At 44.6% G+C, this 16,053-nt stretch overlaps 1 protein-coding gene across 1 annotated transcript; it reads left to right on the forward strand.

Moving 5' to 3' along the window:
* Nucleotides 1–1,393: 1,393 nt before the first annotated feature.
* LOC110681611 lies at nucleotides 1,394–2,977 on the forward strand. Its single transcript, XM_021857765.1, has 2 exons — nucleotides 1,394–2,301; nucleotides 2,662–2,977. The coding sequence occupies exons 1-2, from the start codon at nucleotides 1,394–1,396 to the stop codon at nucleotides 2,975–2,977; spliced, it is 1,224 nt and encodes a 407-aa protein (XP_021713457.1).
* The last annotated feature ends 13,076 nt before the right edge of the window (nucleotides 2,978–16,053 follow it).

Genomic DNA, 16,053 nt, shown 5'->3' on the forward strand with positions numbered 1-16,053 from the left:
TATCCCCTAATCAAAAGTAAATACCTAAGTCCTCTAACTACAGTAGATAGGGAAGTAGGGTCGAACTCCACGTGGAAACAAGTCTTTCTATTCCTAATTAATTATTATAATCTAAATTATCTAAGTACCCAATATTATTGTGAATAAAATATATACTACGGAGAAAAAGGTCGAAAGAAAAAAAAGTAGGGGAAAATCAAATATTAAAAGACCTAGGGCATAGGTTCACTAATAAACAATGTTCCAGGGCAAATCATAATAAGCAATCATCAAGCATTGGTTAATCAGATTATAAAGGGCTTTCGCTACGTATTTTATACACAGAGTTAATTTACCGGTATTAAATCTCATCTGTCGAAACTAAGCCTAAACATCAATTCTCATCTGTCAAATATCGAATTAATATTGCTAAACTCATACAATTAAATCTGGCCAAACCTAATTGCATAGCATTAAATTAATCAATAGGAAATTAATCAAGCATTGATAATTAACAATCACAAATTACCCTTTAATATCATTTATTAGATCCCCATAAACCCTAGAAATAAAACTACTCAAGCATCATCATAACTAAACTAATCAAATAAATAAAGTAAAACATAATCAAAGAGGTAAGTAAAATAGCTGAAATTAAAAGAAAAGAAATTGTTACCAAAAGAAATCTGGATTAATGGAAGTAATTAAGAACAAAAGTTTAGGGAGAATTTAAGAGAGAGAAAATATCCTAAGTAGAGAGAGAAAGTCTAAAAGAGAAGGTAATAAAAAATTACGAACAAATCTCGTACTTAAACATTCCCTAAAATAAAAATTAAAACTAAACTAATCAGGTCCAATAAAAACACGCGCTCGATTGGGCCCGCCTTTTTCTTCACGATCCACCTGGGCAGCCGCGCCCAATCAAGCTAACGCTCACCCGATCGGGCGCGCCTTCTTGTTGGTGCTCTCTTATGCGCGCCCGCCCGATCGGGCGCAAGCTTGCCCGATCGGGCCCGGCCTTCTTCTTCGAGGCTCGGATTTCGATTGGGCTCAATTCCTCGGCACAATCTAAGTTTCCTCGTCGAGTCTTAATTAAACAATCCAATAACCTCAGTGTCTCATACCGAGCCCTTAATCATCGGCTCTCACCGATCCCGGGCTTCAAAAGTGGCCGTGTCCTTCTAGCTTCCGTAGTTGATCCATAAAACCTGGGAAAATGCTCCAAAAGTGCAATTTCCTGTAAAATACAACTAAAACTACGAAAACACTAGAAAACACAAATTAGTAATAAAAGTGGCTCGAAATAGCCAAAAACACTACTAATTATGACCAAGGGACGAGGGTAAATTACTATATAAAATGGACATATCATCCACCTACAACACCGACGAATGATTTCGAAATTAGGTCGGCTATGATCGCCTTGATCAAGAGGAGACAATATAGTGGAGCTAAGAATGAGTGTCCGTTGAATCATCTTAAAGAGTTCGAGAAGTATTGCAATACTATTAAAGTAAACGGAGTTTCTCAAGAGTTCATCTGGCTAAAGTTGTTTCCCTTTTCTCTCATAAGCCGGGCCTTGGAGTGGTTGGACAAGGAGGTAAAGCCAAACTCTCTAAGAACATGGGACAAAGTCACCAAGAAATTCTTGTCCTGGTTTTACCCACAAAAGAAAACGGCGGAGGCTAGAGCTTTGATTCAAGGGTTCAAGCAAAGGCCTAATGAAAGCCTTTACGAAGAATGGGAGAGGTATAAAGAGTACCAAAGGGAGTGTCCCCACCACGGAATTCCAAACTATCAAGTCATTCAAATTTTCTATGGTGGCCTAAGTCCGCAAGGCAAATCATGCCATGATTGGGGAACCAGAGGTCCCATTATGAATATAACGGAGGAAGAAGTGGTGGACATTATTGAGTATGTGGTGAAGTACTATAGAGATTGGCAAGATGGTGAGAGGGATTCAACTAGCAAGAGTGGCTCTTCGGTGTACTCTATTTACCATCTAAATGCGATCAACAACCTCTCCTCCCAAATGACAAACTTGGGAAAAGAAATGACCGCAATCAAGGCTAAATTGGAAAGCTCTTCTTCTTTTCAAGCTTCGAATCTTCCCTCCCAATTTAAGGGGAGAGGTACTCTTTCTAACTGTCAACCCCTTCCCTCCTCAAATAATATGCCTAGTGGTTGCTTGTTTTGTGATGCATGTGGATCTTATGATCATGACTCTTGTAATTGCCCTCACGCTTCTCCAGAATGTGGTGATGATTTTGATAACAATGAGAGTGAGCATGTGAACTATGTGTCAAATAATAATGTGCAAAGGTTTGATAATCAAAGGGGTCAATGGAATAGGAATTACCAAAACCAAGTTAATTTTGACAACTATAACCAAGGTGGTGGTTATAGGAACCAAGGGAACCAAGGTTCTCGTGGTAACTATAACAATCAAGGTTATAGTAGTCAAAATCAAAACCAAAATTATGGTAATCAAAACCAAAGATATGGAAATCATAACCAAGGTAGTGGAAACCATAATCAAGGTTATGGTCAAAATCAAAATAGGGGTAATTGGAACAATCAAGGTAGAGGCAATTTTCAAAATAGTTCTCAAAGGGGTCCCCCACCCGAATTTGTTTCAAAGACTCAAGGTGAAAATTCCTATTCACAACCTTCTTATTCTAGGACTAATTTGGAGGATATAATTAAAAATCAAACCAAGTTGTTGAACACATACATGGCCATTAGTGACAAGAAATTTAATGAGATGATGACCCATAACAAAATGCTCGAAAACCAAATTTCTCAACTTGCTAATGCTTTGAAAGACCAAGAAAACCCTACTTTTTTACCTTCCCAGGGCCTAAATCCCAAGAAACCCGTGAATGCTATTGTTACAAGGAATGGTAAGGTTCTTGAGGAGAGATTGCCTAGGAAGAGGAAGACAAGGAGGTCCCCGAGGATGCTTTGGTTGAGAATGAGGGAGATAGAGCATCTTTAAATGAGGTTGTGGTTGAGACACCTAGAGAGGTGAGAGGAGAGAAAGAAATTGTGAAACCTAAGCTCCCTTATCCCCAAAAATTCACGAGACACAAATTGGATGAGTTGGGAGATTTATTGATATGCTCAAACAACTTCACCTTTCTCTACCTTTCACCGATGTGATTAACCAAATGCCCAACTATGCCAAATTCCTCAAAGAAATTTTGAGTGGGAAAATGACTTGTGAGGTTGTGGAGAGTATCAACTTGACCAAGAATTGTAGTGCGATCATCATGAACAAAATGCCACCCAAGTTGAAAGACTGGAAACTTCTCTATCCCTTGTGCTATTAACAAGATGCAAATTAAACTGATAATACCCTATGTGACTTAGGAGCTAGTGTAAGCCTAATGCCATATTCGGTTTATCAAAGACTTGATCTAGGGGAACTCTTAACTTCCAACATTACCTTGCAACTAGCCAATAGGTCAATCAAGTTTCCAAAAGGTAAAGTGGAAGATGTTCCATTGAGGGTTGGGAAGTTTGTGTTCCCGGTGGATTTTGTTGTACTTGAAATGGATGAAGATGCTACCATACCTATCATTTTAGGATGACCCTCTCTTGCTACCTCGGGTGCTATGATAGATGTCAAGGGTGCAAAGATTTCGCTTAAGGTAGGAGATGAGGTCATAGAATTCGATTTGAATGAAAGCATGAAATATCCATGTTCTTCTCTAGAAAATTGCATGATGATTGACTCACTTGATCATGTTGTTGATGGGTGTCATAAATGGCAACCATTTGATGAGCATATAGGTTGTTTTCATCCTCTTTTCATAGCTTTCTTGCTTAATAAATGCTTAGTTTTATGCTTTGTTGCTTAGTTTTACCTTTCCACTCTTATTTTATAGCTTTTGTGCATTTCGTTGGTTTTCTAGCATTTTCTCCTTTATTTGCTCTATTTCCGTGGTTGTAGGTATTGTACGAGGTTCGGGTCTTGATATTGGTGATCTACTAAGGTGGAGAAAGCCTTTGGAGCAAGCTCATGGCATTTGGAAAGCTCAAGATGCAAGGAAGTGGAAATTCCAAGTCTTGGCTCTTGCGCTCTCATGCCGTGCTACCATTAAGAAGTGGTGTACCCACTAATCTAGAGCTTTAGCTACTGCCACTCCTAGTGTTCATCATCATCATAGTCGCACGACTTTAGCTAACGCACGAAGCCGCGAGAATTTCGAAGAAACCCAGTGAAGCGCGGGCGCACAACGCTCGGGTGCGGGCGCACCACAAGGTGGCGTGGGCGCACCTCCCCATGGTGCGGGCGCGCCTCCTTGGGTATTTTTTGCTCGGTTTTTGGTGTTTTCGCGCCTCTATAAATATCTTTGTAACTTAATTTTTGGGGCAAGTTTAGAATAAGTTTTCATATTAGATTTTGATCATATTCTTAGCTTAGTTGAGAGATTCTCTCTCTAGTTTTAGGGTTAGTTTTAGGAGTATATTTTAGAGAGAGAAAGTGAGGAATTTCAATGGTGATTGTGAGATTGAAGATTCAATGGTGACAATTTTATTAGAGAACTTTTCTATTATCAATGAGCATTTCTAAACTCTATCTCATTTATTGTTTTGTTTAATATTCATGTTTGGTTGATTTGATTTTGGTTTGATTTTGTTGTTTGATCTTTGATTAGTGTAATTGTTCTTATTAGATTGTTGATTCTTGTTTTCAATAGTTGTTTGTTGATTTGATGATGTTGCTAGAGTAGTTTGCTTGCTAGGGTGATGGTGAAGCTTATATGATATGATGGATTGATGTTAATTGGGGGATAATTGATGGAGTTGATGATGTGATTAAATTGATTGATTGATTATGTGCATGTGTGTGTTTGATTTAGGCTTGATCACCCTAGTTATTAACAATAGATTGCATTGTAGGTTCACATTGATACGGACCATTGATTTGTGGCTTGCATTTAACGATTGAGGTGTCTTCTGACGTTCCTAGCTAGAGTTAATCGTAGTTGACACTAGTTAGACCTCTAGCAAAATAGCTTGATATGCTCTTTTGGTTGCATGATTGGTTTTCCCTCGCATCACTCGACTTAGTCAACTTCCTATCCCAATTTTCTTTGTTCATTACTATTATATGTGAATCCTAATCCCTAGCACTTTATTTGTTTGGTTTCTTCATTTAAGTAGTTGTTAGTGTCACCTCCTTTCCTTCGTCTTTGACCTAGCTTAGGCACCCAAATTGAAAGCACTTAGACATTACCGTTCCTTTGGGTTCAACCCTTGACTTACCTCTATAATTGTATTTAGGTTAGTTAAGTGTTTATCAATTTTGTTTGGCTTAGGGAGGATTAGTCCAACACCCGAGTTCACCCCACGTCAGGTGTGTCTTCCATGCATGAGCACTTTCTCACCTTTAACGATGCTCTTGAGAATGTTATGTTGAACAAAGATAAGATAGGTGTACCATGCAAGGAGATGGCATTGTATGAGGAATTGCTTAATGGAAGCATGGAGGAAGTGGATGAACAAATGTGCTTGAAGATCTCAAGCCAAGAAGCTTTGCAAGCGGCCGCAACAAAAGAAGGTAAAGGTCTGCCTATGGTAGAGCTCAAACCTCTACCATCACACCTTAGGTATGAATTCTTAGGCCCAAATTCCACTTACCCCATAATTGTTAGTGCATCCTTGAGTGAAAGCCGAGCTCAAGCGTTATGTTGTGTCTTGAGAAAGCACCAAGGTGCTTTGGGCTATACTATTGACGATCTTAAGGGTATAAGCCCCGCTTTGTGTACACACCACATAACGCTTGAGGAAGGCACCCTTCCTTTTATTGAACGAAAAAGAAAGCTACATCCCCAAATGGGAGAGGTGGTGAAAAAAGAGATCACTAAGCTTTTAGATGCGGGAATCATATTCCCCATCTCAAGTTCTAGGTGGGTCTTTCCCGTTCATGTCGTTCCTAAGAAGGGGGGTATGACCATAGTCAAGAATGAGAGAGGTGAGCTCATTCCGAATATGATAGTCACCGGTTGGAGGATGTGTATAGACTATAGACGTCTAAATACATAAACTAAGAAGGATCACTTTACCCTTCCATTCATTGATCAAATGCTTGAGAGACTAACAAGGCACAAGTTCTATTGTTTCCATGATGGCTATTCGGGATTTTTCCAAATCCCAATCCACCCCGATGATCAAGAGAAGACAACATTTACATGCCCTTATGGGACCTTTGCTTATAGGAGAATGCCTTTTGGCCTTTGTAATGCCCCCTTAACTTTCCAAAGGTGCATGATGAGCATTTTTAGAGACATGTTGGAGGAAGAAATGGAGGTGTTTATGGATGACTTCTCCGTAGGTGGGGTTTCATTTGAAGAGTGCCTTGTGAATCTTGAGAAATGTTTGGCAAGGTGTGTGAAGGTTAATCTTGTTTTGAATTGGGAGAAGTGCCACTTCATGGTGGGAGAAGGAATAGTGCTTGGACACAAAATCTCTCATAAAGGAATAGAGGTGGATAAGGTTAAGATCGAGGTTATTAAGAAGCTTCCACCTCTGGTGAATGTCAAGGGAGTGAGATCATTTTTGGAACATGCGGGCTTCTATAGAAGATTCATCAAGGATTTCTCACTCATTGCCAAGCCCCTTAATGATCTTCTTCAAAAAAATGTTGAATTTGTGTTTGATGGTAAATTCTTGGAGGCATTTAATAGGTTAAAGAAGGCTCTAATCTCTACCCCATCGTTCAAGCCCCGAGATGGAATCTACCCTTTGAATTGATGTGTGATGCTAGTGATTGGGCAATTGGAGGTGTTTTGGGACAACGTGTGGATAAGAAGCTTCATGTGATTTACTACATGTCCAAGACAGTAAATGGGGCTTGTTTCGGGGTTTTCTGATGTCCTGCGGGAGAGTTACAATTCCGAGACTGGAACCGGACGCCTGTACCTGCAAAATAACGGAGACTCCTGAGAGCTCCGCCTCCAACGGTCAAGTTAGTACCTGATTAAGGAGTAATTAATACAGAAATTAAAGTAATGAGATCTCTCTAGGTGAGAGTGCTTAGTGTTGGTAATCTGCGTCGTTAGCGAGATTAGCCGGTTGTTAATAACTCTGTTCTTCTCTGCTTGATTTCTTGATTATTCGATCGTGTGATTAATGAGGATTAATTAAGTATTTATAGCCTTGAGAAGCGTGCCACTTCTTTAGGTTTAGGGTAAACCTAGGGCTGATCGGGCCTCTAGACTGGATTGGGCCTTGATGGCCGGTTTTCCCATTTGGCATGGGTGGACACGAGGCGTGTCTAAAGTGGTCCGTAGAGGACGTATCTGTGATTGACACGTGGCAGGCTCCTGTTGTCCTTCGTGAAGGACACGTGGCGGAACCTGGTTGGTCCACTTGTCAGACGGTGATTGGTGGATAAAAATCCCCTAATCATTTGCCCCTCACAGGTGGCACGTGACTGGTCACGTGTCGCCTGTGACAGGTGTCGCACGGTGACAGGCGACGGCCTGTTACAGGTGTCACCTTGCAAACGGCCGAGAGATTTTCCCGCCCAAATTTTGAATTTGGAAGCGACCTTTCGCCTTCTCACCTTGCCTATATAAGGAAGTACTGACTTTCGGTCATTTTCACATTTGAGAACTTTGCGAGAACATCCGGACCCTTGAACTTGCTCTGACATTTCGGACTTTTTCTGCCTACCGCCTGTTCTGACAAGCCGACTGACCCGAACTTCCAGGACTTCATCAACCGTCACTCGTTCAGGTAACTGAGTTCTCTTACTCTTAATTTCCTTTTATTTTTTGAAATGGCACCATGGAAGCACACGACACGACCTAAGTTAGTGATCAGCCGGTCACCGGGGACGGCTGAATCTAGGACTAGGAGTGCCGCCTGCCCTTTTCTGGACCCATCTTTGCCCTTTATACAAAGTCCGACTGTATCTGTGTCTATGCAGAACGTGATGGCCAGAACGAAACAGACTGCTAAGATATCAAACTCAGACGGCTCCTCCTAAAGGGTGCTCCTTAGTGAAACATCTGACCAGGCGCCAGATGTAGAACGAGGCGACTGTCAAGCCGACAGTTCTGAGAGAGGGGCCAAGGTGTTCCCTTCCCATCTTACCGTTGACATGTCTAATTTTCCTTCTGCTCCTTCTAAGGGAGAGGAGGCGGGCCCCTCTAGGAGAGGGGAGGAGTCGTCCTCCTCGGACTCGTCAGAGGACGAGTCTGAGTCCAGCTCTTCTGGACACAGTTCTCCAGGCTCAGAAGAAAAACATAGCCGCCTACAAGAGGCGAGACTTTCTCATGCAGTTGAGAAGGGGGATAATTGGGCAGAGCCGTCCGCCTCTTACAGAGAGGAAAACGCCCCCTACTACTGCAGGGTACCCCGGGGCCGGATTGCAACCATGCAAGACAACGTGGCGAGCTTTATTGCTAACCACAAAATGGGCCCGGAATTTTTACTGTTCGTGCCGGATCCAGAAGACACTGTCGTCTGGCCGGCTGGTACCAGCTATGGTGACGGCTGCTTTGGCTGCTATGTGGCGGCCATCAAAGCTGGACTGCGCTTCCCATTACATCCGGTTGTTCAGCGGATTTTAGATGGGTATGATCTGGGGTTATGGCAGTTAGCCCCCAACTCTTGGGTAAACGTACTCGGCTATGTGGCCGGGTGCGAAATGTACGGGGTGGAGCCAAGCTTTGAGGCTTTCGCCCATATGAACTATCTCAGCCGGACCCCTAAGTCGGGAGGTACCGGCTGGTACCAACTAACAAGCCATAGGGGTTACCTCATGACGAGAGGTAAGGCAAACAAATGGAAGGATTGGCGGAACACCTTCCTTATTATCGAGGGTTCAGACACGGAGCTGAACAAACGCTTTAACAAGTGGAATAGGGATCCGCCTCTTCTCGCAGGCGGCCGCAGCATGCCGCCTGTTCCCCCAAAGGCTAAAAAAGAGATCCTAGACAAAGGACTCTTCAAAGTAGAGACTAGGGTGAACTCTACTTCAGGGGTACGAGAGCAAGTACCCCTAAACTGCGTCCCGAGCTTCAAGTGGCTCTATGACGAGTATTTTTTGGCCGCCTGTGGCCTCGGCAGTCGGTGCTCTAGAGGTAGCCGGCCTGACAAATACTCTGTTTTTTCACACCTTGTTTACCTGGGATTTTTACTAACTTTGTTGTTTATTTCTTGCAGCTGACGCCATGAGTAAAATATCAGCATCTAAGACTGCGGCGGCCATGTTGCGAGCCTCGCTCATGAAGCAGTCGTATGCCGACTCCCCCAACAAAGAGGCACCATTGGTAAACTTCGAAAACTCTTCCTCTTTTAGTTGTCTTATGCATATACTAACTCTTTTTGTTTTCAGTCTGGCACTCCAAGGGCTTCCTCCTCGCAACAGCCGGACCCCAAGGCCCGGAGGACGACTGTTGCAAGCTCTCCTGGGTCTTCCAGGAAAACAGTGGCGGCTGAGAAGCAGCCGGCCACTTCTTCAAAAACCCAGGCGGGGCCGCCTAGATGTATGGACACTTGCTTGTAAAAACTCACCCTTGCTTCCTTCTTGACTAGGTCTAACTTGTGTTTTCCTTTCACTTAATGCAGCCGGCCCCCAGGGACTTGACTTGGTTGAGGTAGCCAAGTCTATGGTTAAAGTAGTTCCTCCTTCTGACAGGGAGGCGGTCAGGGGTGCCGGCACCCTTGACCTTGATGGAATTTCAGGGGTCCTTGCTGAGGTATACTTAGTATATTTTTGAGCTTTTGAGTTCCAGGACGCCTGTTAACTTTTTATTTGGAAACTGACGCCTGTTTTTCTTTGTACTTAGGCCCTGCTCCGAGTCAACAGCCTTCGCAAGCCGATTGATCGGAAAAACAAAGAGGTAAAGGCCGCAAAGGCTATGGCCGCCTCCAGCTGTGATAAGGCAATGTTTCAAATTGCCCAAAATGAAGTACTGACCATTGATCTTCTTTATTATCAGGCGCAGGCTACCGCCGCTGTTCGGGCTCAGTTAGAGGCGGCCCAAAAGAAGGTTGACGAGCTGGAGGGGACCGTCACCAACCTTAAGGCCGAGCTGAAACCTCTTCGCCAAAAAATGCACTCTTACGAAGCCATGGAGAAATCTTTGGCCAACGTAAAAGAACGCCTGGTGAACCAAGAGAAGAGTCTTACCCAAGAGCTCTCGGATAAGGCCGAGCAAGAGAAACAAGAGCTCGTCCGGGAGATGGTGGAAGACTCCGCTCAAATCCAACGCATGACCTGGGAACGACTGTTCCCCAGTGCCGACTTTGCCTCATGGGAAAGAACGTACCGCCAGTGTTCGGAAACATATAATCAACAGATCCTGGCGGCTGCTGAAGAAGAGGCGTTGGACGGTGCGTTGGAGGAGGAAGAGCCGGTTGTGGCGCTTGTGCCACTTGGGGGTAAGGCATCAAAAGAGGGTGCAGCTAAGGCCGAGTCCAGCAAGAAGAGTGCTGACCAGGCGGTAGCTGCTGATACTGAACTGCCCCCTTCTTAAGCTTTTAAGTATTTTTTTTCACGGCCTGCGTGCCGTTTGATTTGTAATTACCCGGCCAGGGGGCCGGGGTTTTGAATATTCTGCTGGTCTTTTATGGCCGGCTCATTTTTAATCAAATTTTTGTTTTGGTTCAAATTTGTCTAAGTATTTTTAATTTGTTCACTAGACCGACTGTTGTGTATGGCCGAACGTTAAGACAGGTACAAATAGTAAGTATGCCGCCTATGCCCCTGGACGACTGGTGGTCTGTTTCCAGGGTAGATGATCAGTCGGCCATTTATTCAATCGGTATTCGAACTATTTATTCAATTTGTCTGACCAAGTAAATAGAATTACCTAGTCGCCAAGGAACAAGCGGCGGGTACCGGTTGTTTCCCTTTATTGCCAATGTTGGCTTTTAACTCGTAATTTGTTAACCTAGGAAGAGTATTGGTTGAGAGCCTTTGTTTATTAAAAACAAGTGGACGACTCATACCTTTTAGGCTCCATACTAAGTTTGAGTGACTATTAACTTAGGAGTTACTTAGTCTTTGTCGCAATTTAGATTGAGTAGTAGAGGTACCAGACGGCGTAGGCCGGCTAGACCCCTTGATTCGCCAATGTTTGTTGGCTATTAACTCAATAGGTTACTTAGTAGGAATAGGGGTTCGAGTGCCCTTGTTTGTTTAAAACAGGCGGACGACTCAAACTTTTAGATTCCATACCAAATTTGAAGGAGTGACTATGAGTTAACGTTGGAGTTACTCAGTCGCCGTCACTTTTGTTTGAGAAGTAGAGGTACCAGGCGGCGTAGGCCGGCTAGACCCTTTGATTCGCCAATGTTTGTTGGCTATTACCTCAATAGGTACCCCCTGCATCTATCCCAAGTAATACAGGCGGTCATCTGACTCAGATGTCAACTGCTACCACTGATTTGGTTAGTGATAGAGTTATCCTTGTCTCAAAAACGGCTACGTGGTTGTCCTTGGGGACAGTCGTATAGGTGCCGTGTAATTAGTTTATAGAACAATGTTCCACCCAAAAGGGAGCTGCTCTCTGCGACGAATTTCATCCGGAGGGATGCCGTCGGACGCCTGCTATGATGTTGGGACAGGTCGAATTAGTTTTGTAGATTTGATCAGTTGGCTTGGCGCCTGGTCTGATCATTCGGCCGGTGGCCTTGGTAAGTTCTTGGTGAACGTAGGTGCTAAGTAAAAGAAGGGTAGCCGCCTGTTAGGCACAGGATCGGCCAGGCCCTAATCTTTTTAGCTAAGTATTGTGAGTAAAATACTCGATGGAGAGTAGCCGACTGTAAAGGAACAGACGGCATGCCCCTCTGTAGAGGGAGTGAAAAACTCAATGGAGAGTAGCCGACTGTAAAGGTACAGACGGCATGCCCCTCGTAATACAAAATTGAATAGTAAGTGCAAACTTTATTAAGTAGCTCTTTACTTTACATCATTCAGAAGAAATATTTTTTAAGGTTATCTACATTCCAGGTTCGAGGCAACGGTTGTCCGTCTGGTGTTTCCAGACGGTAGGTACCGTCCCTGACTTCCTCATAGATTCGGTAGGGTCCTTCCCAGTTGGGAGTTAGTTTGCCAGACTCATTAGCCCTACCAACTGCTTCCATTTTTCTAAGTACAAAGTCCCCTACTTTGAGTGGACGCCTGTGTACTTTTTTGTTGTGTGATCTAGTCATTCTCAGGCGATAGATCTCATGGCGCAAAACAGCATTGCCCCTCTTTTCAGGAAGTGAGTCTAATGCCAGGCGCATAGCTTCCCAGTTTGCCTCTTCGTCATATAGCATTACTCGAAGAGTCGGCTCGTAGTGTTCTATTGGAAGAACAGCTTCTGCACCATAAGTTAAGAGGAATGGAGTTTCTCCAGTCGCCCCTTTTTCAGTCGTCCTAATGGCCCAGAGAACATGTGGTAGTTCATCTGCCCATAGGCCGCCTGCTCGTTCAATCTTTTTCTTGAGACCGTCTGAGATGATTTTATTAAAGGCTTCTACCTGGCCGTTTGCTTGTGGACGGCCGACAGATGCAAAGTAATGTGCAATTCCTTGGTCTCCCAACCAGCTTTTGAGAACAGGCGTCTCAAATTGGGGACCATTATCAAAAACCATAGACATGGGAACCCCGAACCGAGTGATGACGTTTTTCCAAATGAATGAAATTACATCTTTCGTCTTGATTCCCTTTACAGCTTCCGCCTCTACCCATTTAGTGAAGTAGTCAACGGCAACAAGTATATACCTTCTGCCGCCTGTAGCAGGCGTATATGGACCCAGAATGTCCATGCCCCACTTAGCAAACGGTAGTGGGCTGTGAATGGTAGTGAGGTCAGTAGCCGGACGGTGAATTAATTTGCCAAACCTTTGGCACTTGTCACATTTTTTCACCATCTCCATTGCATCCGCTTCCAAAGTAGGCCAAAAGTAGCCCTGCCGCCTTGCCCTTTGAGCAAGCATCCTACCACCTATATGGGAAGCACAGAAACCAGAGTGAAGATCATCTAGTATCTCTCGTCCCTTTTCAGGAGTAACACACTTTAAGAAGGGTTGAAGGTACCCCCTCTTGTGAAGTTCTCCCTGTATCATTTCAAAACAGGAGGCTCGTTTTTTCAGTGCTGCCGCCTGTTGAGGATCATCCGGCAGTGTACCGTTTGTCAAATATGCCCTGATTGAATCCATCCAGGTTGAGCTTCTGTCTAGGATTCCAATAGGGTTTTCCTCGATGCTTCTTTTCTCCATTACTTCCCAAAAAACAGTTCGAGGAGTATCGGAGGAGGCGGATGATGCTAATTTCGAAAGTGCATCTGCCTGGTTGTTTTCTGATCTCGGCACTTGGATCAGATGGAAATCCTCAAGGGAGCCGACTGCTTATCGGACCGCCTGTAAATACTTGATCATGGCCGGATGTGTTGCTTCGTATTCGCCATTGTACTGACTCACTATCAATTGTGAATCAGAACAGGCGTCTATTTTTCTTGCCCCTGCCGCCTTACACATGCGGATCCCGGCTAGTAAAGCTTCATATTCTGCCTCATTGTTTGAAGCCTGAAAACTGAAGCGTAGAGCATACTCGAACCTGTCGCCCTCTGGAGATTGACATACGACGCCTGCTCCACAACCATTTGAAGTAGAGCTTCCGTCCACATATACCTTCCAGACTTGGTCTGGAACTTGAGAGTCAGGAGGACGAGTCATCTCTACAATAAAGTCAGCAAAGGCTTGCCCCTTCACTGCTTTTCTAGGCTCGAAAGTAACTTCGAGGCTCTGTATTTCTATGGCCCATTTGATCATTTGTCCTGACGACTCCATGATGGTAAGGGGCCGCTTGATTGGTTGGTCGGTATACACAACGACTGCATGTGCCAAAAAGTTGGGCTTCAATTTTTTAACAGCCATGAAGAGTGCAAGACCAAATTTCTCCACTAGGGGATACCTCAACTCGGCATTTTTCAGTACGTGACTGACAAAGTAGACCGGGAGCTGACAGCCGTCCCTTTCAGCAAGGAGCACAGCGCTTAACGCATGATCAGAGACGGCCAGGTACATGTAGAGATCTTCTTTGGGTAAAGGGCTGACCAGCCTCGGCAAGGAATGCAAGTGAACCTTTAATTTCTGGAAGGCGGCCTCAGCATCCGGCCCCCATTCAAACCTTGCCTTTTTCTTAATTGCCTGAAAAAAGTATAGGCATTTGTCGCCTGATCGGCTTAGGAATCTCCCCAAGGCCGCCAGACAACCTGTTAACTTCTGAACCTCTCGGACGGTACGAGGCGACTGCATATCAATGACCGCCTGTACCTTCTCAGGGTTCGCCTCTATTCCTCTCTGATTGATAAGGAATCCGAGAAATTTCCCAGACTCAACTCCAAATACACATTTCTTGGGATTGAGCATGACATGGTGCCGCCTGAGTGTGGCGAAAGTTTCTCGGAGGTCCGTCAGATGATCTTTCTGAAGTTTAGTCTTGACAATCATATCATCAATATATGCCTCGACGTTTCTCCCAATCTGATCAAAGAACACTGTGTTTATCATTCGTTGGAAGGTAGCCGGGGCATTCTTAAGACCAAACGGCATGACCGTGTAACAGTACAATCCCTGATCAGTGACGAAGGCCGTCTTCTCCTGATCTTTCTTCCATAAAGGAATTTGATGAAAACCAGAATAGGCGTCCATAAAACTCATCAAGGCATGGCCGGCTGTTGAGTCGACCAGGTTATCAATTTTAGGCAGAGGATAACTGTCTTTGGGGCACGCCTTGTTCAAGTCTGTGTAGTCTACACACATTCGCCAGGTGCCATTCGGCTTTTTAACAAGCACCACATTTGCAACCCAATCTGGGAAGTAACATTGCCGAATGAACCCTGCATCAAGTAATTTTTTGACTTCGGCGGCTGCCGCCTGACCTCTTTCTTCACCATGGTTCCGCTTCTTTTGCCGTACCGGCTTCTTTTTTGGATCCACAGCGAGTTTTTGTACTGCCAGATCAGGACTAATGCCTGGCATTTCATGGACCTCAAATGCAAAGATGTCCTTGTATTCTTTCAACAGATTGTGGAAGTCGTCACCAAGGTTTCTCAGAGCAGTCGTCCCAACTTTGACTGTTCAGTCAGGACGTGAGTCGTCTAATATCAGGTCCGCATGCTCACCAGCCGGCTGAGGGCGGAACTCATCCGGCCGCTCCTCTGCCAATGATTGCTATTTTCTTGTTTTTCTTGCGGACTCTGTCTGGGACGCCTTTCTCTTTTTGTCGCCTGTTTCTTGAACAGGCGCACTCTCCTTGACATTGTCAAGGTCTGTTTTTTCCCCACTTGACCCAGTGGCCATAACAGTGGGCTTGACATCCGAGAGATAGCACTCTCGGGCCATCCTCTGATCTCCCCTTAGGGAGCCGACTGTTCCATTGTCCCTCTCAAACTTAAGCAGCATAAGAGACGGGATTATAACAGCCTTGGAATTATTCAGGGTTGGTCGACCCAGAATCATGTTGTAGGCCGAGAGTTCCTCTACTACTAGGAACCGGACTACCATGTGTCGTCCTTTCCCTTTCTCGCCCAGGCGAATGGGTAGATCTACTCGTCCCAGTGGGTGGACGACTCCTCCTCCAAACCCTATTAAAGGGTGGGAGGCCGGATGTATGCAGTCCGTCTGATATTTCAGTTTTGACAGACATTTGCTGCTGATGAGATCTGAGGAGCTCCCGCTATCTATGAGGATTCGGCCAACTCTCTGGTTGGCCACTTTACATTCAATAACGAGAGGGTCGTCATGCGGCCCCCTTATTCCTCCTAGATCCTCTTCAGTGATGACAATCTCAGGAAATGTATATTTGGACGGCTGTTCTTGGTGAACGGAATTTACATCTAACCGCCTTATATTATCTTTGTTGCCCCTAATAGTGGGGCCGCCTCCTGAGAAGCCGCCTGCAATGGTGTAGACGACTGCATCATCTGTATCGGAACTGTCGGCCTGTTGATTCTTTTTGGCCGACTGCTTTTTTGAGGAAGTGTTCCCCGTAGATTTCTTGACATAAGTGTCAAGATCACCTTGATCAGCCAAGCGGTCTAGGTACCGCATGAGACT

Source organism: Chenopodium quinoa, unplaced genomic scaffold (genome assembly GCF_001683475.1).
Source record: "Chenopodium quinoa cultivar QQ74 unplaced genomic scaffold, ASM168347v1, whole genome shotgun sequence".
NCBI lineage: Eukaryota > Viridiplantae > Streptophyta > Magnoliopsida > Caryophyllales > Amaranthaceae > Chenopodium > Chenopodium quinoa.

Bases quoted from the DNA above. Each gene is read 5' to 3' on its own strand.
- LOC110681611 (XM_021857765.1), top strand. From the start codon at position 1,394: ATGATCGCCTTGATCAAGAGGAGACAATATAGTGGAGCTAAGAATGAG. The intron at 2,302-2,661 runs GTTTGATAATCA...TTCTTATTCTAG, and splicing joins TCAAATAATAATGTGCAAAG to GACTAATTTGGAGGATATAA.